This window comes from Anabrus simplex, chromosome 7 (genome assembly GCF_040414725.1).
Source record: "Anabrus simplex isolate iqAnaSimp1 chromosome 7, ASM4041472v1, whole genome shotgun sequence".
NCBI lineage: Eukaryota > Metazoa > Arthropoda > Insecta > Orthoptera > Tettigoniidae > Anabrus > Anabrus simplex.
Genome location: NC_090271.1, coordinates 154,973,813 through 155,000,383, shown reverse-complemented (window position 1 = coordinate 155,000,383; position 26,571 = coordinate 154,973,813). Strand labels below are relative to the sequence as shown.

Genomic DNA, 26,571 nt, shown 5'->3' with positions numbered 1-26,571 from the left:
CTTTGACCTTCATATTGATTTAGTCCTTGTGAGTATGTGAAGTGTTGATTACCAGCCCCTCGCTTTCACACGTTAAAATATTTCACTGCTGGATGTTGTAGTCCAGGTAACATTTTTGTTGAAGGAACTAATTTATAAAATGATACTGAGGAAGAAGGTCCCATTTCCATCAGGGCACCTCTAATGAGATCTGGGAGTGTTCGTGGAGGATGCAGATGATAAAAATCAGCCATTTTCAACCTGTCTCATGCATGTTCAGAGCAGTTCATATCTGGTGAATTAGCTGGCCAATTCATATGTTTGATACCCACTTCTCCCATGAATTTCTTCACTGATGCACCTTGATGAGAGCGAGACTGTTGATGAAAATTAATTTAGCACCATATTCAACCCTAAAGGAGTCTGCAAATGGTTGAAGAATTTCACTGGTATACTGTTGGGAAATTAATGTCCTCGGTTCGGTATAAAATAATGTACGATAGCCATGCCAGCCCAAAACATTACACCACGACCACTCCAAATGCATGCACCCCTTGAACATGTTGATACTTTTCCACCATGCACTTTATATCTCCACTCCCTTTGCCGTCGTGTATCTGGCCCAAGTGGTATCCATGTTTAATCTGCAAACATGACATTGCACTATTCGTTGCACTATTCGTCCAACCTCCAATTAACACGACGACGATTCTCTAGTGGAATGTCGAATCGGTTGAAATGACCTTAATTGAGCACTAAGCAGCAGATTGCATACAGTCTGTGCACTTGACACGGTGTCATAGTGTATATCGGTCACATCATTGGTCTCATAAGTCGAATAATTTATTTGTCCACCTAGTCATTATTAATATATTAAAATGTAATTAAAAATTGAACATTTGTTAAAAAATTATTTGGTAGAAAATGTTTCAGTTCCTTGGACCATCTTCAGCTACATTTCATTTAAACGATTATAAAAGAGTACACAATTATGCACTTGGAGCCAATATATAATAAAATTTTACGTCCCATTTTTGTTATGCGTTAAAAATTTTGCTCACTGTATACAAACACATATTAACATGTTCTTTCTATTCAAAAACTTCTTAAGAACCAGATGAGGAACATTATGAGGAATATTGAACCATCTAGAACATCAATAGGCTTGTTACGCTAGAACACAGTTATTATATACTTATTTCCAATTGGCCTCAATCTGCTGTACACTGCTTGCCAGCCAAACTGACACCGAACAGGTAAGTTGACTGATTGCTAAGAAAGTACTAGGGTGCTATTTGTATCGTCTGGACTAAAGCCATACCAACTATGGACTAAGAGCAGACGAACGTTTTTCTTATTCATAGACTGCTTTTCCTGTAGTCCAAGGATGATCCAGCTTTAGTTTGGAGTAACTTTAGTCCTGGTCTAGAGGTAGTTCAACCGAAGTCTAATTTTGATAACATGGAGTTTGTATGTGAAGTTCCGGTTAGTTTGTGAAATAAGGGAGATGAGAAGACGTATGAAATGGTATGGAATTCGAACGATTATCTTCCCCAAGTACGACAGTATCTGTATTATGAATAGATATCGTTTTACAAAGACCAATACAAGACACCTGATAGAAGTTGTGCGTCCTAACCTATATGAGTATGCAGCCTATAGAGGTTTGCTTGTTTCTGTAGAGAACAGAATTTTCATTGTTCTGCATAATTACGCATGAGGTGAAATTCAAGATGATATGCAGATCTGCATGGAATTAGTCAGCTTACAGTCACCCTAATTATTTGTGATGTCTCTTCTGCCTAGACTGTTACCTCAGTACGTCAAGTTTCCTGCCGAAGAAGAAGATTACTGGCAATGAGAAAGTTTCACGATATTCAGTTCCCTCAAATAATTATTTTAATTGTATTTGTCTACTGTCTGCAGTAATAGCCTATATAACATGTGTAAGTCAGTCTGCATGGTGGCCATGATTGTTAAGGCGTTAGATTTACAGTATTGTCTGACACCATGGTTAGCCGGTTCAAGTCCCGCTGGTCAAAAATATTTTTGCTATCAGAATGTTGACCGGCTGGATAGGGGAGGTGGTGGTATACAATTTCTAATCACCAGGTTGAGTGCCAAAAGCCTGGATTAAATTCCAAACCTCTCCGCACTGCTCATGTGGAGTGAGGGCATGACACTGTTGACGGTGATTCATCTGTCGGATGGGGACATAAAGGTTTGAGCAAAGCCCTTCGTGCTATTCGACAGGAGTAGGCTATGTGCTGACACTGCATTTCACCCCATCAGTCGCAATCTTCATTATAAATTTGTTCTAGGTCATTGGAACCATTGTTGGAACACACATCTGAATTAAAAATCCTTGAGGGAAAGATGCACAAATTTACATTAACACACAAGGATGGTTTTCTTTAAATGTTCAAGTAATAAAATTAATAAACTAAACCAAACACTATGGCAAAAACAGCCCTGAAGGCCATGGCCTACCAAGTGACAATCGATAAAAAAAAAATCTTCGAAACATAATTACCCTGTTTTTAATCAGCTACCTTGAACAACTGACATGATTATGGTCCATGGAATCATCTTAATTTCCTGCCTATCACATTAATATCACTAGCACATTTGCAATCAGCATGTTTTCGGTTTTATAGACACAAAATCTGCCCGGGTACGGAATGAAATATTTTACCCAACCAGTCAATGGTATTAAAGTTTAATTTTATAAACTTATAAGTAATGCAATGTAAAATTATCACAGCAACTGGGAATGAACTAGTCTAATTATGTTTACAAGAAATTGTACACACAAAAAAATTAATGTATCATCTGTATATTTGAATTTGTGGAAGTAGACTGTTTTCCACCACTGGTAATCTCTTCTTCACACATGAGAAGAGGAATAATTTTTCTTCTTGGGAATCAACATCTATATGTTCAGTTGGTCCCCCGTATCTTCTTTCTGCTGTCCATTATCAGTCCTGGAGAATCATGTGTGAGTAGGAAACGAACACAAGTTGTTAGTGATGTCTCGGAACACCGTCAACTAGATCTACACTGTGATAGCTAGAGCGATGCATCAACTCGGCCGTGCTCCACTTTGTGCATAAGTCAATCGCAATGCATTAGTGGTCTAATCCATTTTTTTTTTTTTTTTAAATTGAGATATCACACATAACATCTCTTTATATCTACCCTCAACTCCTACACTGGCCATCAATGTATTTGGACAACATGCACAATGTGGCAGCACAAGGTGTTGTTTTTGCACCATGCAGTTCCATAATAACTGGCCCATGCCACAAAGATCACAACTGCTTTCTTTATGCATAGGGAGTAGGCCAGTGGTACATCATACCATGCTCATACAGTATGTGACAGCTGACAGAAGAAACAACTGGAGTAGATGTTAACAGTATTGTGATCGATGTACCATGGAATGTTCATATGTGCGCGTGTATGTGTGTGCGCGCTACAGAATGAAATGTGCATTACATGACAGTCGGCAGAAGAAACAACTGCAGTAGATGCTAACAGTATTGTGATTGTCATACCGTGGCGTGTGTGTGTGTATGTGTGTGCGTGTGCGCACGCCACAGAATGAAATGTGCAGTAGCCCTGGTGACAATGAAGAAGCCACATTGGAAGGTAAGGATGGTGTTATGTTCCCTTGCTAGACTAAATGCTCCTTAATAATATGCAATATGAGCAATTTAGTGTAAAACATTTCCATTTCAGAAATATTTGGACTTGAAATGAAGTGAAATGTACACCTTGCCCATCCAACCAGTGTGCGAGTATTTTATCGGACAAGTTATATATCATGTTATCATAGTCGAATCTAGCTGGTATATGTAATGATACCACACTGACTACATCAATCATGGACGAATTGGAGGGAGATCGTAGAACGACTAACGTAAATGAACCTCAACAAGGAAGAAAACTGGTCATAGAACATTTGAAAAGAAAAGCGATCAAAAGGGGAAGAATATAATGTTAAAGCAAATGTAGTTCCAAAGGAATATCTCACCCTCGGGGCATGCCCTGCGTAAGAATTAATGTTTTCAACACTTTTCACGTGAACACCAGCAACATTTATTCTATTTGACTCTTTCTATGTATTAGGTAGTTTCGACCTCCAGTCGATGTACATTTTTGCTATGGTGAAGGTTGTCCCTAAGTCACACGCATATGCCCCTGATAATAATAATAATAATAATAATAATAATAATAATAATAATAATAATAATAATAATAATAATAATAATAATAATAATAATAATAATAATAATAATGTTATTGGTTTTTTACATCCCACTAACTACTTTTACGGTTTTTGGAGATGCCGAGGTGCCAGAATTTTGTCCTGCAGGAATGTATTGACTAGGTGGAACAATTATACTAGGCTTTAAATTTATATAACCGCAGGAGTTCTTTTACATGCCAGTAAATCTACCGGCATGAGGCTGATGTACTTGAGCACCTTAAATTACCACCAGACTGAACCAGGATCGAACCTGCCCAGTTGGCTATGCCGCAGTTACAAATGAGTCACAATGAGGAATAATATTCATATACCATATTCATAATCAAGAGGGACTTGAAGTTGAGGTGTGTAAAGTGTTCTTTAAGAATATTTTGCAAATATCAAACAGCAGGATTACAAGCGTTCTTTCACATAATGTTAAGCAACAGACTACACTTGTGGATAAAAGAGGCACATGCCTGGCTGAAATATCTCACCCTTGGGGCATGCCCTCCATAAGAATGAATGTTTTCAACACTTTTCATGTGAACACCAGCAACATTTATTCTATTTTATTCTATTCTATTTATTTATATCTAGAGCCGATCTTTCATTCACGAGCAGAGAATGGATATATCTGGATACATACCTTATTCAAAATTGGCTCCAATTTCTGCTGTTAATATTTAATATTAGGCTCAGGAGATGGCAACACCATGCAGACACAGGTATGATAGTTGAAGTAGAGAACTTCAGAAAACTAATTAATGAACGTAGGTTTTCGTGGCTCATTGTATTAACATAAAGAAATAAATGAACTGGATTAAAGCCACTTATATTTATTTAACAATAAAGCCAAGCTTTCAGCCAAATTGCATTGGCCTTCATCAGGCCATGTGAAGTTTTGCAAAACTTAGAAAAGTGTCCACATAAAATTCTAGGATTCAATGGCTTAATATACAGTGACTCCTCTATAAATATTCAGGTGCCAATGTAATATATTATAAGTATTCCAATGAACCAGATGTTCCGTTTGCTGAAGTAAATTCTGCAAAATGTGGGTCGAAAGTTCCTTCAGAGAATTTCTTTGCTATTATTATTATTATTATTATTATTAAATAAATATATATATATATATAGAACCCATGACCTTTGTGCCCTAAGAATATTATGTATTAAATTGTCAATTGGAATAAGGAGTTTGTTTTCTTGATAGCACAGAGTTGACACGTGGCGAGGGGATGGCTACCTTCTGTCCCAGGCTCTGGGATACGTGACGTCATTCGCACGTGTCGACAGCGGAAGAATCTAAGTCATTTTGTGGGCTATTTCAGAAGAGCGCGTGTGTATGGCGTACCCAAGCCAAGTCAACAAAATATAGTGCCTATCAAATGAGGTCATTTATCCAGCTAATTGAATATGTATAAATTTTAAATGTCCACGAACACTACCGCCGGAAATGTAGCAAGTATGTACAGTAGTCACCTTCAAAACTCTTGTCATTACAGTTTAGTGAAGTCAGAAAAGTTACGGAAATTTTCTTGGCGGCAAAGGGAGATGCCCGGAGAGAGGGGGTAGTTTCTATAAATAAGAAGTGACGCCATGATGAAGCCCCTGCATTTTGTATCACGAGGCTGAAGACAGAGGGTTGAGCTGCTCTGTAAAATCAAACGATAAAAGTAGACTAAGTCCAACCAACAGATTTTAGCCGTTGTGGCTGGGGTCTTGATTCCATGTGGAGATAGTTTTTCTAGAGTGGAAATAATTGTACCAAAAAGGACGGTCAAGGTACCGAATAAATTTGTATTTGATAAAGAAAGTAATTCGTGTGTGGAAATAATTACAGTCCATCGTGTGCGCTCAACAAGAACAAGTGAAGGGCATTTTCTTTTTTTTAATGCTTTATTTCCAGGAAACAGGAAGAATAAAATGATCTGTACAGCCAGAAATGTAAAAATGGCTAAATAAAAATGGCAGGGTCACAGGTGAGCCCTACGATGAACGCTGGCATGACTTAAGGTATGTGACTTACCATCTTACCACCTATTATATGTTGTTTCATGATGTCTAAATTATATGTATTTGAAGGGGGTATACACGACACAGTTGGTCGTCCCTATGTGGTTTTTGTAAATGTCAGATTACGACAAAAAAAGGGTCATTTGTTTTATTTTCCACTTGGATAAATTTTCCAAGTCCTGCGAGTGCCGTATGATGTTGTAAAACAAGGTTAGTAAATAGGGTTTTCAAGTGATATCACGTCCAATGTAGATCGTCATTTCCGTGTGTTTATTGCCTATATTTTGTGATGTCAAATTAAGATCTTCATTCGACGTAAAAAATTTCTGTCTGAATTTTGACGTAAATAATATAAGAAATCCATGGTTACCCATTTTCAATCGAGTGGAAGCGCGCTGTCGGGTGAGAGTATAGAGTGATGAATTTGGTCACGGAGTGAAACGTTTTTCTAGGCCCATTTAAACTGTGTCTGACTGACAATAAATAGATTTAGTAGAATTATACAGTCATTTTTGCAAAAATCCAGTTATTAAAATACAATATCATTTTATGCAAAGTTATTCATTATTAAAGCACTGTGCATTATTAGACGTTGTGGATTCTAGTAAGGATTTTATTCCAGTTCTTTTGTCAGTGATAGTTTGGGAAACCAAGGTTAGTTTTGTTGTGTGAGTCGAGATGAGATTTGTGAATCAGGTGTTGGAGATCTGTCAATGAAGCCGGGACTTGTGGAAGCCCGAGGAAGATTTTGTATAATATTTGGGGATGGAAAGTAGAAGTAGGGAATCCATGCCGGTATTAATTTGCGACGTGTACAATTTGTGTGGGCATTCTGAAGTATAATCTCTCTGCATTTTGTTGGTTAGAATATCGTATTTGTGTAATTATGTCGGCAGAGTTTAAAGGTTGCATTCTGAGAGGCCAGTCAGGTAGAACGAACAGATGTCTCGTATCACTGCCACGCAAGGGTTGGGGCGAAATGCCGTCAGCTGATAGGGGTTCGCCGCTCAGATAACGGAACATGCAGAGCGTGTTACGCATTGAATTGAGATTGCATTTCTCGGCAGGGGATAACGTTAAATGTTGGATTTAGTTGAAATGTTGATCCAGGAATAATGTGTGTGTTATCAGATACTGAAAATTTGTTTAATTGAGAATGTAATGTGCATTTAAGACCACAAACTTAGAGTATAATGAGCAAGGTTAGCAAAATTCAGGGTTGTCCAGAATAAAGAGCGGTGGTAGTGATGATTGTTTTGTCTGTGAGGGGTGTGCAAACTTGATAAAATGTTATGACGAGATATGACATCGTAATTATATGGCGAGCTGCTTTTGGTTTGTACATAATTATTAGGGTTATCCAAGTGTTAATAATGGCTAGGGCTAGATTAGATTTAAAGTGTGAGGTCATGAAACAAGATATAAACTGGACATGAATGATGTAATAGTTAGGTCATGAAACAAGATATAAACTGGATATGAATGATGTAATCGTTCTTTTCCAGCTACTGGAATCAACGATAGACATCCGACATGATTAAATTAAATTATGTCAAGACTTGTGTAGCGACATGTGAAAGAAACCATTAGTCCGCGGAGATCGAATTTGTTGTTCATTAAGATTTCATTAAATCATTTAAATTTATTTAATTATTAAATTCAGTGAAAACCGTATTTGAAATAACTTCACAATCAAGCGAATAACTTGAAGATGCATTCTGGAAATCGTAGTTTATTTTCTGGGGTATATGTAAATGTTAACGTAACGATTAAGGGGACATATCCGAGTGAATGGAGAGTTGCCCCTGTGTATAAAGGAAAGTGTGATAGACATAAAGCTGAAAATTACAGGCCAGTCAGTTTGACATGCATTGCATGTAAGCATTGGGAAGGCATTCTTTCTGATTATATTAGACATGTTTGTGAAATTAATAACTGGTTCGATAGAAGGCAATTCGGTTTTAGGAAAGGTTATTCCACTGAAGCTCAACTTGTAGGATTCCAGCAAGATATAGCAGATATCTTGGATTCTGGAGGTCAAATGGACTGTATCATGATTGACCTGTCTAAAGCATTTGATAGGGTGGATCATGGGAGACTACTGGCAAAAATGAGTGCAATTGGACTAGACAAAAGAGTGACTGAATAGGTTGCTATATTTCTAGAAAATAGATCTCAGAGAATTAGAGCAGGTGACCCTGTAATAATTAAGAGGGGAATTCCTCAAGGCAGTATTATCGGACCTTTATGTTTTCTTATATATATAAATGATATGAGTAAAGGAGTGGAATCGGAGGAGGATTTTTGCGGATGATGTTATTCTCTATAGGGTTCAAACCCCCTAACCACATGGCCAACTCGCTCAGTTTGTAATATAAAGTGGCCTTATTGTGTCATTTCATGGTTCTTCATTCAGACTTCACACCGGAAGAAATTCACCATAAATTCTTAGTCAGTGGGCATTCCTGTGTGACCAGGACTTTGGTATCGTTGCAAAATAGAAGAAATTTCAACCTAGCATATACGCATCCTCTGACTGGATGAATGTCATTACCACCGCCATATCAATGATTTCATATCCATATTAAGCTTAGAGAAAAATTAAGTAACTGGAAAGTCTTGCCATTGTCATTGTGATATGTTTTAAGCCAGGAGATCCCAAGGATTGTCTGGCTGCCAATGTTGTTGCTTTCTTAGCACCACCCAGGGGTCACGTGTAGGGCACTTTGAGGTTAAACCTACGGACGTGAAGCAACAGCGTTTTGTCACTAACAACATTTATTGAGGCAGGCTTTCAAAAACAACTGAAAACTTCTGTGGCATTTATTGATTTGACTGCAGCTTATGACACTGTGTGGAAACAAGGACTTATCTACAAACTATTACGTGTTTTGCCATGTAAGAAGATTGCACGACTTATTGATAGCATGCTCACCAAGAGGAAGTTTCGTGTAATACTGGGAAATGGCACTAGCAGTGAGAAAACTCTAAACAATGGCCTTCCCCAAGGTTCTGTATTAGCTCCTCTGCTTTTCAACCTGTACATAGCTGATATACCTGAAACTAGCTCTAGGAAATTCGGATATGCTGATGATTGGGCTCTGGCAGTACAAGATAAATTCATGGAAAACACTGAAGAAACACTGACGGCTGATCTTACCACCTTGGGACAGTACTTTCGCAAATGGAGATTACAACTGAATCCAAATAAAAGTGAAGTTACATGTTTTCACCTTAGCAACAAAATGGCCAATAGTGAACTGAAGGTTCAGTTTGAGAACACTTGTCTTGCCCACAACAGATATCCACAATATCTAGGGATTACTCTTGACAGAACTCTGTCCTTCAAGAAACATCTTCAGAATACGGCTGCTAAGTTACGATCAAGAAACAATATCTTACAGAAGCTGTGTGGAACCACCTGGGGATCATTAGCATCTACCCTACGGTCTTCAGCTCTTGGTCTTGTATACTCTGCTGCAGAATACTGCTCATCAATATGGCTGAACAGCAGTCACACGAAATTAATTGACACTCAGCTGAATCACACTATGCGTATGATATCAGGGACAATTAGATCTACTCCCACTTTCTGGCTACCTGTTCTATCCCATATTCCACCACCTCACCTCCGCCGAGAAAATGCTCTCCTACGAGATTATAAGAAAATAACTAACAACAGTCAGTTGCCAATTCATGGCGACATGAATGATGTTCTTATTAACAGGCTAAAATCAAGACGCCCACCTGTTAGAACAGCCAGAAACCTAGCAGACGCTAACTTTAATCTGCTTCAGGCCTGGAAGCAAGTATGAATATCCAGTGCTCCATCAGAATATCACTATCTACCATGGCTGAAAAACAAACCAGAGGGTTTTGATCTTCCACGGAAGACCTGGACAACTATCAACAGGATTCGTACTGGCCATGGCAGATGTGGCGACTCCCTCCATAAATGGGGAATACTTAATTCGGCAGCGTGCAGTTGTGGTGCTGTGAAGCAAACAGTTCGGCACATTGTGGAGCAGTGTCCTCTCACTGCCTACCAAAGAAACCCAAGAGACTTTTTTCTGCTCTCACCCTTGTGTGTTGAATATGTAAATAATTTGAACCTGTAAATACTTCAAATTGTAAATATTATTTATTATTATTGTATCTATAATGTGATGTGTTAGCCGTACGCTAAATAAATAATAATAACTGGAAAGTGTCCACATAAAATTCTAGGATTCAATGGCTTAATATACAGTGACTGCTCTATAAATCTTCAGGTGTCCATGTAATGTATTATAAGTATTCCAATGAACCAGATGTTCCGTTTGCTGAAGTAAATTCTGAAAAACGTGGGTCGAAAGTCATTGAGACTTAGGACTTACTATATCCCAATGGACATGCTACTAGCGAGTTGAAAAAGAAAGATTTAATGACCTTGCTGCAATATGTAACACCCCCACTATTTACCACGTCTATTATTACAATTTTAAGACATCTGCACTGCTGTTTACAGACATCACTCCTGTAAATGATGATGCTGATGATTAATGACAATGACATATGTGTATGTTGTCAATGTTTGAATAAAGTTTGTATTGCAATAACAGCCTATTCCACGTTTCATATATTATACCAAGTGTGCCAAAACAATATAAAAATTGGAAGCAGGTTCAGTGGAATACTTTTGTCTGTCTGTCTGATTGACTGTCATGATGACACAGGAAAACAGCTTAGCAGAATTGTTTGAAACTCGGTATATTATTTGTTTAGTATACAATGACATAGCTATATTACGAGGGCCTTCCTCTGTAAGTAGTGGCTGTAGAATACATCCACGGTATCCTCTGCTTGTCAAAAGAGGCAACTAACAGAATTAACTCCCAGGGGCTCTCAATTTAGGAGTGTAGATTGGCGACCATGGGTCCCCTTGCTTCTACTTGTTATCCTGCGGCCTTGGTGGTGTTAGGTTTGCAAGGTGTAGGGAGTCTTTCATTTTCGTGATCTTCCTGGCCTTTCTCTTTTAACTTGTTGACACCTCACTCTGAGAAATGTTAAGGGAGGATGTTTGCCCAGTTGAACTTTCTCTTAACCTTTCCCCAGCAGAACATGGGTATATCTGGAGCCGCTCTTTCATTCACGAGCAGAGAACGGATATATCTGGATACATTCGTTATTCAAAATTGGTTCCAATTTCTGCTGTTAATGTTAGGCTCAGGAGTTGGCAACAACATGCAGACACAGGTATGATAGTTAATATGTCATTACTAGAGACCTCCATGATTTTATAAGTACCTGCAAGCAGCTGTTGTTTCAGATTCATGCATGTGATATTGCATAGTTGGTGGAGTGAGTGCATTATTTGCAGTGTTTACTTGGTGGTATTTGCCTAATGTCATAGAAGAAGCTACGGAGTGATGAGGAATGAAATTCCAGAACAGCATACGCTTTTTCACTGTTAGTCGCCATCTTTGCAACTGTTGGAGTAGAGGACACATCATGTCTGCTGGATGTTGCAACTGTTGCGCTCTTGCAGGTGTTGGGGAAAGCAAAATGTATGGAGGGCTATTCAAACACAACAAAACTTTGAGGGATACTTGCCTTACAACATCAAACCCCATCACCATATCTCTAATAATATGGCTAGAAATAATTGACAAAACTGCCCAAATCATTTGTGCGCACCCTGTATTAAGAAAGAGCTGCAGGTAAGACAGAGATAGGAAAGGTTGTGGAAGTAAGGAAAGATTGAAGGAACTTACTAGGAAACTGAATCCAGCAAGAAAGTCAGCAAAGAATAACATGATGACAAACATAACTGGCAGCTATATCAATTTTAGGGGAACAAGGAAGGGTATGTAATAGGTCTTTTAAAGGCAGAAACATACTTCAAGAAGGACATTCCGGAGATCATTAATGGACAAGGGGGTTGTATATGTGAGTACATGAGTACTTACAGAAGTCAACACTATGTAAAGATAATATTCAGGTAGAGAAGGCAACTAATATGGCAAATTACTGAAATCTATCTATGATAACAAAGACATTTACAAAAGGATACAGAAGTTGAAAACCAGAAAAGCAGTTGGGATTTCCAGGGATATACTAAAGGTAATATATTAGAATATAGTGCTGTATCTGAAATAATTTGATTACTGGTAGTTGTACCAAATGAATGAATTGCTTTAGTAGCCCCACTGTACAAAGAAAAGGGTACTAAACATAAAGTGGATAATTACTCGCCAGTCAGCTTCAATTTGTTGCTTATAAGCTCTGGAAAAACATTCTTTCTTATTATATTCAAATTGTTTGTGAATTGCTGACTGGTCTGACAGAAGGTAGTTCATGTTTAGAAAAGGTTATTCCAGGAAGGCTCAACTTGTAGGATTCCAGCAAGATACAGCAAATATTTGAGATTCAGGAGGTCAAATGGATTGCATTGCTACAAACCTATCCAGGGCCTTTGATGGTAGACAGATAATGGAAAATTATTGATGAAAATGGGGGCTATTGGACTGGACAAGAGAGTAACTGAATGAGTGGCTAAATTTCTAGAAAATAGAATTCAGGGAATTAGTAAAGGTGAAGCATTATCTGATCCAGTAATAAGAGGGATGTCCCACAAGACAGTAGTGGCGATTATGGGGGGCGAGAGGGGGGGCAGTCACCCCCCTACTTTGTGGAGAAAACTTTGCATTTGTATTCCATTTTAGCTGGATGAAACAAGGAATTATAGGAATTATTAAAACAAGCAATTTGTACAAGCCCTGTTGTTTTATCAGCTAATTATTTGCTTTAATTAATTAATAACGAAATTATTAGCGGAAATACGCAACAAAGTCATTCACGTGGTTAACCGATTTGTATAGCACCAGTGGAGACTTTTTATGTGCTGTGAGGAAGGGTACGCACGCATTCGTTACTCTGGCAGCCCCTTTAGTGTCTGTTAGTTTTTTAAAGTTTTTAGTCAACTACTAAATGATTTTTAATTATATAATCACGCCGTACACCTATTTAATTGTAATACATTAGGCTGAGAATCTTTACCTCTCTGTCAAAATTCCATTTAGTAGCTTTCTTTTCCAGTTTAAACGTATATACACCCCCCCCCCCACTATATCCCACAAACTCGGGTACTTTGTTGTCTTTACATTTTTGCCCCCCTACTTCTAATTCCCAATCGCCGCTACTGCCACAAGACACTATTATTCGACCTCTGTGTTTACTTATATAAATGATACAAGTGAAGAACTGGAATCCCAGATTGCAAACAAACCTCAAGAATATCGTGAGATGGACAGCAGACAATGGAATGCTGGTAACTAGGATGAAAAGTCAGGCTGTATGTTTCACCAAGAGGAAAGGTCCTCTCTGTTTTAATTACTGGGTTGAAGTGAGAGAATGAAATGGTGTATGGCTTTCAGTGATGGGAGTGTCTGAGGACAAGTTCGGCTCTCCAGATTCAGGTCTTTTGATTTGACGCCCATAGGCGACCTGCCCGTCGTGATGAGGATGAAATGATGATGAAGTTGACACATACACCCAAGCCCCCGTGCCAGCAAAATTAACCATCATCATCATCATTTCCCTTTATCCAGCTGTAGCCGGGTAGGGGCAAATATGGTTCCTCTCCACTTTCTTCGGTCCTTCCACCACTCCTCCTCCAACACTGTGTCCCAGTCCAGGTTTCTTTCTATAATGCTGCGTTGGATGGTATCCTTCCATCTCAATCGTGGTCGTCCACGGCCTCTCCTTCCTTCGATTTGCATTTCCATCACCCTTTTTGGCATTCTTTCGTAGCTCATTCGCTTTATGTGCCCAAACCATCTTAGTCGGCTCTTCTCTATTCTATCATTCATTTTTTCCACTCCAATTTCTTCCCGGATTTTCTCATTCCTTATTTTGTCTCATCTACTCTTCTGTATCATACTCCTCAAGAATTTCATTTTGGCTGCCTGTATTAGACTCTCATCCTTCTTTGTCATTGTCCAAGTTTCTGCTCCGTAAGTTGTTATGGGTACGCAATACATCTTGTACATAGTATCCTTTGCTTCCATTGGCACATCTTTGTCCCATAACATATTTCTTACACTATGATAGAAACAACTTCCAGCTTGAATCCTTTTACTAATCTCAGCATCCAGTCGAGCATTCTCCATTAATTCACTCCCCAGGTATTTAAACGTTTCCACTACTTCCAGGGGCTTGTCTGCAAGTCTAACCTGACCTTTCCCTTCTTTCTCCCCTCTAGTCATAACAAGAGTTTTACTCTTTTCTACACTTATTTTCAATCCACATTCTTCAATCTTCCCATTCACCACATTCAACTGTTCTTGAATCTTCCTGTCGTCTTCTCCCCAAATCACAACATCATCTGCAAATAACATCATGTTCATTTCTCTTCCTCCATATGCTGCTTTTGCTGTTCTCATGATGTCATCCATCACTATTGTAAACAGGATTGGTGACAGAACACTTCCCTGTCTCAGCCCACTAGTTATTTTGAACCAACTTGTCCTGCCAACTTGTGTTTGCACGCAACTACAACATTCCTTATACAATGCCATGATCATTTTTATTAATCCCTGTCCAATTCCTTTTTGCACCAGACTTTCATCCTAGGGACACTGTCATATGCCTTTTCAATATCAATGAATGTCATCACCATATCATTCCCGTACTCCCAATGCTTTTCCATTAGTTGTCTCATAATGAAAATGGGCTCTATTGTTGACCTTCCACTTCTGAAACCAAACTGATTTTCCTGTATCTGCTTCTCAACCCTCAATCTTATTCTACTTTCCAGTATCCTTTCCATTATCTTAGCAACATGGGATATTAGAGTAATTCCCCTGTAGTTCTTAAAAACTTTCTTATCACCTTTCTTGAAAATTGAGATGATTATTCCTTTTTGCCAATCCTCAGGTACCTCCTTATTCTCCCAGACATTCCTGAGAACCCGATATGTCCACTGCAGGCCTACAGCTCCAGCTGCCTTTATCATCTCCACTGAAATTTCATCTATTCCAGCAGTTTTGCCATTCTTCATCTTTCTTACTGCCGGGAATCGAACCTGGGACCCCTGTGGCCAAAGGCCAGCTCGCTAACCATTTAGTTATGGAGCCGGATGTTGAAGTGGGTGATAGTACCTCATGGAGATCGCTGCAAGTCTTTCTCAAGTGCCCCCTGTGGGTGGGGGCTGTAGAATAACACCCTGCCTGCCGTTAGAGGCGGCTAAAGGGGTCCCAGGGGCTATGAACTTTTAGAGCTTGTTTGGTTACCACAGGGCCCTTAGCTGAGTCCTGGTATTGCTTACACTTATTGTGCCAGGCTCCTCACTTTCATCTATCCTATTCAACTTTCCTTGGTCTACTCTTGTTCTTTTTCGACCCCGATGGTACTAGGTTTTCAAGTCCTAGGGACTCTTTCATTTTCATGCCTTTCAAGGCCCTTGTGTGTTTTTGGCCGATACCTTAATTTTTCGAAGTGTTGGACCCCTTTCATTTTTTCTCTCTGATTGGTGTTATATAGACGATGGTTGCCTAGTTGTACTTCCTTTTAAAACAATAATCACTACCACCTCTCTCAAGTGTTCAATGTGTAGATTGGTTTGCGGCAGCTCTCCAGTCAGCTCTATTTTCTGCCCTCCATTTGAGTTCAGCATAGCTTCCACATTTAACGTCTCCCATTAACAACCGAATATACTGGATACGGGTCTTCCTCGGTACCTCTTCCCATCAATCATTCCTTCTAATATCAGTTTAAGCAAGCTGTCATGTCTTAGTAAACACCCTATTAAATTTGTCCTAGTTTTTATGCTCCTCCAAACAGCATCATTTTCCCCTGCCTTCTTATACACTTCTTCATCTCTTATCCTATCTCTCCAACTGATCTTTAACATTCTTCTGTAGCACCACTGTTCAAATGCAGTTAGTCTCTTCTTTATCTCATTTCCTATTATCCGGGTTTCACACCTATAGAGGGCAACACCCCACACATATGTTTTAAAAAATCTTTTCCTTGTAATCCAACTGATGCTATTTGGGGTAAGGAGGTTTTATTTTTCACTATGTATAAATGCAGCTTTTGTTTGATTGATCTTACTTCTTATTTCCTTCTTGCTTCTACCATCTTTTGTAACCATATCTCCCAGGTAATTCATCTCTCTCATGTCATCTTAAGTTTTCTCTTGCAATTGATTTTTGAGTCTTCTTCTCTGTCTCATATCATTACTTTCTGTTTATTGATCTGCATATTATATTCATTTCCCATGATTTCTTCCATCTTTTCTAGCATGTACTCAAGATCTTTTTCACTCTCTATGACTACTGCTATGTCACCTGTAAATACTTCGGTGTTAATATAAGGAAAGATCTCCATTGGGGTAATCACATTAACAAGGTTGTAATGTAATGGTTTTTATGGGTTGTACGAAGGTGATCAAATATAAACAGGATTTTTGTTCCCGAACATCAACAGTTGGAAGGACTGGCCCCACGCTTCTGGTATGCTTAGGCGGGACCGTTAGGAGTGGGGAGAGCATACAGTTAGATATTTCCCGCTGTTTTGTCAGTAATGCTCACGATAATTTCTTGCTCGTGAAGGAGTTACAGTGGCAGAAATTTGCCAGGGATTGACTGCACAGTTCGGTGATCAAACATCGTCAAGGACACGTGTGTTTGCCTGGCATAAAAAGTTCAAGAAAGCACGAGATGTGTGGAAAATCAGCAACACGATCGCCGTCCTTGGACCAGCATTACAGACAAAAACATTTGTGCGGTTAAAGACATTATTGATGTCGATCGCCGGGTGAGAGTATCAGAAATTGCAGAACAAGTCAGAATCAGTTATGGGAGCTGTCAAGCAATCTTCACAAATGATCTACAGTTCCGTAAAGTGTGTTCCAGATGGGTTCATCGCCTTTTGACCGAAAATATGAAGTTGAGATGTTTGGAGGTCTGTCAGAGGCTTACAGCAACGTTTGCAGAAGAAAGTGATGCATTTTTGAGTCGGATCGCCACTTGCGATGGAATATGGGTCCACCACTACACTCCCGAATCCAAACAAGCCAGTAAGGAGTGGTGGAGGAAAGGGGAGGCAGCACCAGTGAAAGCCAAGACTCGACTGTCAGCTGGCAAGGTCCTTGCAACTGTTTTTTTCGATCGGCGAGGCATTTTGCTGATTGATTTTTTTGGATGAGCGACTCACAATCAATGTTGCTTACTACTGCGAGTTGTTGAACAAGGCGAGGGTTGCATATTACCACAAAAGACAAGACCAACCGATTTGACAGGTCATCCTCTTCCAAAACAATGCGCGGCCCCATACTGCAGTTCTGTCTCCAAGCTACAGGAAATGCACTGGACTACACTTGATCATCCTCCTTACAGCCCGGACTTATCGCCCTGCGATTTCCATTTGTTCAGACCACTTAAAGAAACTGTAGGAGGGCAATGATTTGAAGATGACGAGTGTGTGGAAGACTTCGTGCGCAACTGGCTGGTGACATGACCCTGTTTTTTTTACGATGAGGGCATCAAAAAGCTGCCCATATGCTGGACAAATGCATTTCCAAAACAGGAAACTATGTGGAAAAATAAACTGTAATTTCCCTGTGTTTTTCAATAAATGAATTTAAATAAAAAATAAGATCCTGTTTATATTTGATCCTCCCTCGTAGTAAGGATGTAAAGGAGTAAGTCTCTGGTAAGACACCAATTAGAGTATGGTTCCAATGTATGGGACACACACCAAGGCTATTTGAAATGAGAACTGGAAACAATCAAAAGGAAAGAAGCACGATTTGTTCTGGGTGATTTCCGACAAGAGAGTAGTGTCACAAAAATGTTGCAAACTTTGGGCTGGGAAGACTTGGCAGTAAGGAGACAAGCAGAAGTTCAAATTTGCAGCTTTGATTTACACTCAGCTACTACATTTCCATCCACATCTTTCAACTCCCTACAAACTTCATTCCATGTGATATTGTGCCTTGTTTTGAAACTGTCTAGCCACCTAGTAGATGCTTTAAAGTCAGTTTTGCAGAGTGATTTGGTAAGAGCGAGAGCCTCATTCTCTCACATAGTTCTGCTAACTGGAAGGTTTTTTGAATCAGCATTGACAAACTATTTCCAAACTAAATTACTGATTTCTTTGTTACCTGTTTATTAGCTTTCTTCTTCATTTTTTCATTGCCTTCCATCCACTGCAGAGCTTTAATGTTCCACAAATCAGAGTTTTTTTAATCACAAGCAACTTTTCCTTTTAACTCACTTCTATAACCTTCAGCTTTTTTTTTTTCCAATGTTTATAACACATACTTCCTAACCATTATCTTATCTTTCTCTACAAAAGGAAAGAAAATCCAGTTGTTTCACCATTACAACAGTCATGCAATAAACAGGAGTAAATCCCCTTCCTCGAGGAACTTGGAACCCAGACCCCACTAGCCGTACATAATAAAACCCATGACTCACCTCTAGACAAAATATTTCTAGTGCCATGCCTTCAGTACCAGGAATACCAAAATAAATTACACAGCAAAAGCATACTGTAAGGTCTGTATTATACAGCAGGTTTTGAACAAATATATTATCAATTTATTTCTGTTTCCACATTGAAGAGATTCCACTTTTATACAGATTAAATAACATGCAAAGGCATATGAAGTGTGCTGGGATAAAATTTCATTCACATTGAACAAGTTTTCACTTTATGATGATGATGATGATGATGATGACAACAAGAACAATAATAATAATATAAATTATTCAGGAATTCAAGTAGCTGAGAAGACAGTCCGAGGGCAACGCGTCCGCCCGTCAACCGGCGGCTCAGGGTTCGACTCCCGGCCCGAGTCGGGGATTTTTAATTGTAATTATTAATATCCCTGGCCTGGGGACTGGGTGTTTGTGATGTCCTTAATCTTCCTTTCCTCACACACAACATACCACACTACCACCATTCCAATTACACGCAGGTTCATACAATATGGTCCCAGTAGGGGCAAAAGATCCACATGGGTCGACGCCCTGAACAAATAGCATTTTTTTAAAAAAGCTGAGAAGACAAGGACCAATGTGCTGATTGCCAAGAGGACCAGGCAAGGAAGGAGCAACTTACTAAACACCAAAGCTCCTGTATGCTTTCTCTGCCCTAGTTGGAGAAGGGATTGCCACTCTAGAGTGGGACTCATCAGCCACTCAATACACTGCTGAAATTGAACGAGAGATCTACACCACTGTCTTGCGAGGATTGAGAGATGCCATTTAATAATAATAATAATAATAATAATAATAATAATAATAATAATAATAATAATAATAATAATAATAATAATAATAATAATAATAATGCAGGATGACTTGTTTTCACAGTATTAAATTACATTTAAAAACATATCAGATGTAAGGCTTTTCAGGCGTTTGCTCTATTAACCAGCGTTTCGTCTTAGGTCTGACACTAGACTCGTCAGAGTGGGATGTGTCAGACCCTACCCACTGACGCTGGGTGTATGCAGGTGAGCTTATCAGAAGCCTATTTATGAGGCATAGTCTGATAACTGCATACGGGAGATAAATCTCCACAATGGAATTATTGCCCGCCTAGCAATTCCAAATGGATAATTCTAAATTCCCATGGAGGGAATTAGATATTTTTCACCAATAGAGCATGTCAAAAACATATCAGATGTAAGGCTTTTCATACATACATCCAGCGTCAGTGAGTAGGGTCTGACACATCCCACTCTGACGAGTCTAGTGTCAGACCTAAGACGAAACGCTGGTTAATAGAGCAAACGTCTGAAAAGCCTTACATCTGATATGTTTTTGACATGTTCTATTGGTGAAAAATATCTAATTCCCTCCATGGGAATTTAGAATTTTCCATTTGGAATTGCTAGGCGGGCAATAATTCCATTGTGGAGATTTATCTCCCGTATGCAGTTATCAGACTGTGCCTCATATATAGACTTCTGATAAGCTCACCTGCATACACCCAGCGAAAGTGGGTAGGGTCTGACACATCCCACTCTGACGAGTCTAGTGTCAGACCTAAGACGAAACGCTGGTTAATAGAGCAAACGCCTGAAAAGCCTTACATCTGATATGTTTTTGACATGCTCTATTGGTGAAAAATATCTAATTCCCTCCATGGGAATTTAGAATTTTCCATTTGGAATTGCTAGGTGGGCAATAATTCCATTGTGGAGATTTATCTCCTGTATGCAGTTATCAGACTGTGCCTCATAAATAGGCTTCTGATAAGCTCACCTGCATATACCCAGCATCAGTGGGTAGGGTCTGACACATCCCACTCTGACGAGTCTAGTGTCAGACCTAAGATGAAATGCTGGTTAATAAAGCAAACGCCTGAAAAGCCCTTCATCTGATACGTTTTTGACATGCTCTATTGGTGAAAATATCTAATTCCCTCCGTGGGAATTTAGAATTTTCCATTAAATTACATGTAACGAGTGGAACAGGTTAAAGAAACTCTACTCTCTTTTATTTCAATTAATACTTCTAATCCCAGTCAAATAAAGCAAATGAGATAAAGAAATTGGAAAGACTCCGGTATATTTTTAGCCCTGTAATGCTGTAAAATTTTGTGCAGAGGACTTTCAATAACTTATTTTTACCTGCATTTCTGCACCCTCTGCATGCAAACTCAAGAAATCTGCTGTTGTCATGTTAGCTGCCAGAAGAAGAGAGAACAAGGGGAAGCATTTCACTCGAGTGAATGTAGCTTGTGCCCTAACAGTCTGATCATCCATACTGGGCACTTGACGGAATGTTACCTGGAACATATTTACAAGATGAAAACATTTGTGTATATCTTAACATAGATCACCTGCCTAAACACCTATATCTATATGTGAAGTGTTTCATTGTTTATTACTCCTCACTTGCATTTTTTATTTACAATTGGCTTTACACTGCACTGACACAGATAAGTCTTCTGGCAACGATGGGATAAGAAAGGCCTTGGAGTGGGAAGCAAGTGGCTGTAACCTTAATTAAGGTACAGCCCCAACATTTGCCTGGTGTGAAAATGGGAAATCGCGAAAAACCATCCTCAGAGCTACTGACAGTGGGGTTCGAACCCACTTTCTCCCGGATGCAAGCTCACAGCTGTATGTCCATAAATACATGGCCAACTCACCCGATACATGCATACGTAAAGATATATAAAGGGTACAGGAGAAAATCCAACAGTGTTCATAAACTAACATTTTACAGGAGAAAGGAAATAAATAGCCTCACGGGCTCTCTACTTGGAAGCATGGGTTAGTGACTCTTAGCTGAATCCTGGCATTGCTTCCTCTTGGATGCCTTTGTGCCTTTATGAGTGGTAATACTTTTTAAAAGTACTTACTGTTTTTCCTTTAAACTTCAAGAACATTGTTTTAATTTACTAGGAGAAAACCAACTATGGCTACAGGTGGAGGAGTTTTTTCTTAGAAGATTAGATGAGACCTTTGTGTAGGAAATGACACAAACTCATCAGCTGTTGCCTTGCAGTGAGGCAGGGGACTGCCAAAGGCTAAGGGAGACAACCCCTGACAGAAAATCCTCTGAAACGTTAAGCCTAGAAAGTCAGTGGAAGAGAGAAATTTTAATTGCTTTCAAAACCAAAAGAAGCCTTGGATTGTTAAACAAACCCAATAAGGATGCAATTTCACCAGGTATTGATATTAATGACAGCTCAATGCTCCATCAAGATCCAGCAAGAGAACTAAAATCTACAATACAACGACCACAATCAGAGTAGCAACTCTGAATATCATTACTTTCACAGGGAAAATAGAAGAGTGTGTTGATTTGATGAAAATGAGGAATATTAATGTACTAGGACTGAGTGAAACCAAGTGGAAGGGTCAAAATAACTCAGAGAAGGTTACGATCTATATTGGTCGGGAGGAAGTTCAGCTAAGAATGGAGTGGGTATTATAATGGACCATTCAATGAAACAGCATGTAATAGACATAAACTTCAAATCTGACAGGATTATCCAAGTCAATCTAAAATTAAACCCTACCCAGAACATTAGTATCATTCAGTGCTATGCCTTGCAAGTAGGTTGTGATAGTTCAGAGAAAGACCTATTTGAAGAATCCTTGGAAGAGCAAGTTAGAGGTGAAGGAACCATTGTTATTGGTGACATGAATGTCCAAGTAGGGTCTGATAGGCAAGGTTATGAGAGCATCATGCGCACACATGGACGGGGACCAAGGAAGGCTGAGGGAAGCAGACTCCTAGATTTATGTCTGAGAAATAACATAGTTATTGGTAATACACAAGAACCTCGTTTATCTGGATTAAGTGGGACCGGAACAGATCCGGATCATCGAAAAGCCGGATAATAAAAAATAAAAAAAATACAGTACGTGTTATATAATCTATTAACATAAGTTGTTTAAACTTATCTTACATTTACGACTCTGTTTTATGCACTAAAATAATGTGTGAGGTTCTTCTGTTTTACATTTGTATAGCGTTTGGATGCAGCATGATTGCGAAGACGTTTTACTAACAGTTCTGTCGGTGTGGTTTAAGTCAAGGATTCTAAATAGGCCATCAGTTTGTCCTGCTGCACTGTTGCCTCTCTATGAGTCACTGTTTCTTCTGATGGGGCGCCGGTTTAATTTTCAAATTCGCCATCATTGAATTAATAGTGCGTTGCATTCAGAAGAGTGTCAGTTCAAATCCCACCTCGGCCGTCCTGGGAATGGTTTTCCACGGTTTCCCATTTTCAATTCCAGGAAAATGCTGGGACGGTACCTTTGATACACCGTGGTTGAATTACTTCCAATTCCTGTCCTTAACTATCCTTGGCGGAAAAGATATTCAAGAAGAGCCAACACTGTAAAAGAAATACTGTATAAGTAAAAATAAATGTTTATTATTTTCGATCTGGATAGACCGAAGATTCGGATTAATGAAGGGCGGATAAACAAGGTTCTTGTGTACCTGATATCACAAGCAGAAAAGTCACAAAGTCACCAGATGAGGATGGAATGGGCAAAAGGAGTCCATCATTGATTATACTATGGTAAATAAACATATACAAAAAATGTTGCTGGATGTGAAAGTGATCCCAAGTGTGTCTCTTGACAGTGATCATAGGCTCCTTGTTAGTTGTTTCAGGTCTAAAAAGTTGAAGGAAATAAGCACCACCCAGGACAAGAAATTAAAGTTACGGAAATTGAAGGATAAAGAGAAGGCCACAGAATATCAAGAAAAAATCCAGCAGCAAATTCCAAAAAAAGACACTGGAACAGTTGAAGAAGAATGGAAAAATTTCAAGGAATGCTTGGTCGAGACAATAGAGGAGACATGTGGAAGAACAAATGACAAAAGGAAATGGAAATCGACACCATGGTGGAATGATAAACCAAGAGACACACTCCTTAAAAAGAACAATGCCTACAGAAAATATATCAAAAGTCGAACAGATAAGGACAAAGAACTCTATAAGTTGGCGAAAAAAGCAGATTGTCAGAGCATAAAGAGAAAAATGGTTGAATGAATGGAGCGATAAACTAAACAAAGATGTTGATGGCAACAGAAAAATGTTGTATGGAATGATGAAGAATAGGAGGAGGGGCAAAGAACAGACTATATATATATATATATATATATATGCTATGCTAGTTGCTTTACGTCGCACCGACACAGATAGGTCTTATGGCGACGATGGGACAGGAAAGGGCTAGGAGTGGGAAGGAAGTGGCCGTGGCCTTAATTAAGGTACAGCCCCAGCATTTGCCTGGTGTGAAAATGGGAAACCACGGAAAACCATTTTCAGGGCTGCCGACAGTGGGGTTCAAACCTACTATCTCCCGAATACTGGAAAAGAACAGACTAATTACTTGACTAGTGATAGTGGGTATCTCATTACAGATGACAGAGAGATCAAAGAAGAATGGAAGAATTATTTTGATAAGCTGTTAAATGTGAATGATATCACAAACATTCCATTAGACAGATTAGTTAATGATGGAAGGAAGACACTATAACAGATCTGACATGGAATGATAGGATGGAAGTACATCAAAACAGGAAAATCTCCAGGCATTGATGAAGTGTGTGGTGAAATGATCACGTCTACGGGAGATGCAGGAAAGCAGTGGATGTGTAGACTTTTTCACAAGATATGGAAGGCTGGGCAGATACCAGCAGACAGGAAAAAAGATATCATCATTCCACTCTTTAAGAAAGGTGACAGGAAGAAATGTTCCAATTACAGAGGAATTACATTAACTTCCCAAGTGGGAGAGCTGTATGAAAGGATTTTAGAAAGAAAGATAAGACCAGTGATAGAATTAAAGTTATCAGAGGAACAATACGGATTCCAGAAAAGCAGATCAACAGTTGATCTAATATTTGGACTCAGTATCCAGTATTCGGGAGATAGTAGGTTCGAACCCCACTGTCGGCAGCCCTGAAAATGGTTTTCCGTGGTATCCCATTTTCACACCAGGCAAATGCTGGGGCTGTATCTTAATTAAGGCCACGGCCGCTTCCTTCCCACTCCTAGCCCTTTCCTGTCCTATCGTCACCATAAGACCTATCTGTGTCAGTGCGACGTAAAGCAACTAGCAAAAAAAAAAAAAAAAAATATTTTGACTGTGTGAGCTATTGGAGAAATATTATGAACATAATAAGGTCCTTTGGCTGGCCTTCCTGGATACCAAAAAGGCCTTTGATGCTATAAGCAGGGACAAAGTCTGGGAAGTGTTGAGAAACAGTGGAATCAATAATGACATAATCAAACAAATTGAGAATTTATATGAAGACATCAGTAGTCGCGTAAAAACATCATCAGGAATGACGGAACCCTTTAGAATAACTACCAGCCTAAGACAAGGTGGAGTTCTGTCACCTCTTCATTACTGTGATGAATGAGATTCAACAACAAGTATGCCAAAACGTTGGTGACAACAAAATGAGTCACGCTATTTGCTGATGACATCTGTATATGGGGAGATTCCAAGGAGAAACTTCAGGATCAGATCAATGCATGGGCAGTAACAGCTAAAGGGTACGGCCTAAAATTCAGTCAGGAAAAATGTGAAGTGTTGGTTATGCAGAGAAATGGTCAACCTGAAGGTTACATTGAAACAGAGAGTAAACAACTCAAGATGTCCAACTAATTCAAATATCTAGGAAACATGTTATCAGCAACAGGCTCCATTGAAGAGGAATTTACCAGCAGGATTCAAGCTGGAGGAACATTTTATAGAGTTGTCCGAGACCTAATATGGAAGCCAAAAGTACCATTGAAATGCAAGCGAGCAATTTATCTGGCTTATTACATGCCAATTTTGACATATGGGAGTGAAACCTGGACCAAGAGGATAAAAGATTCAGGCAGCTGAAATGAGATTCGTCTGAGCGATGGTTAGCAAAACAAGACGAGATAAAATTCGTAATGAGAACATCAGGGACATGGCTCAGGTTGGCAGAATGCAGGATAACATAACTCTGCGTAGACTCAAATGGCATGGTCACATGCGAAGGATGGATCCTGATCGCATACCCAGAAAAATGTATGATCTGCAGTTAAAATATTCAAGACCAAGAGGGCGGCCAAGAATGCGATATACAGATATGGTCAAAAACGACATTCAGCAATGAGGAGGGGACTGGGACAGCATTGAAGAAGGAGGAAATTACAAAGAATTCGCCAAACCATCACATAGATGGAACAATGTGGGATATAGATAGGTAGAATTAATCATTGAACTCAACAACTTGGTAGGTTTTTCCCTGTACTTTACAAGAAACAAAACACATTGATGCAAGTGCGATAACAGGTATAACTTGAAAACAATATTCTCTCACCCATGGGTAACTAATGCAGATATCGAGCTCGAATAATAATAATTATTATTGTATGATAATAATAATAATAATAATAATAATAATAATAATAATAATAATAATAATAATAATAATAATAATAATAATAATAATTGTATGTATAGCTGTGAAACCTCCTCTGCGAACCATGTGACCTTGCTGCGGTGGGGAGACTTGTGTGTCCCAATGATGCAGATAGCCGAGCCGCAGGTGCAACCATATCGGATGGGTATCTGTTGAGAGACCAGACTAACGAATGGTTCATCGAAAGGGGGGGTAGCAGCCTTTTGATAGTTGCTCGGGCGGCAGTCTAGATGATTGACTGATACGGCCTTGTAATAATACTCTACATGGCTTAGCTGTGTTGATACTGCTACATGGCTGAAGGCAACGGGAAACTACAGCCGTAACTAACTCCCGAGGACATGCAGCTCTCTCTGTATGAATGATGTACTGATGATGGCT

The 26,571-nt window shown here is 39.2% G+C and overlaps 1 protein-coding gene across 4 annotated transcripts in view; it reads right to left on the bottom strand.

Annotated features, from left to right (window-relative positions):
• Window positions 1–26,571, bottom strand: part of S (EGF receptor activation regulator Star) — a 137,634-nt gene that overhangs the window by 8,946 nt on the left and 102,117 nt on the right. For 3 of the 4 annotated variants that reach the window (XM_067150770.2, XM_067150772.2, XM_067150769.2), the window contains exon 5: window positions 20,880–21,038. The exons of the other annotated variant lie outside the window; for it this stretch is intronic. In XM_067150770.2, coding sequence (XP_067006871.2) covers window positions 20,880–21,038 — 159 coding nt within the window. The remainder of the gene's footprint in view (window positions 1–20,879; window positions 21,039–26,571) is intronic. 4 annotated transcript variants of the gene reach the window in all.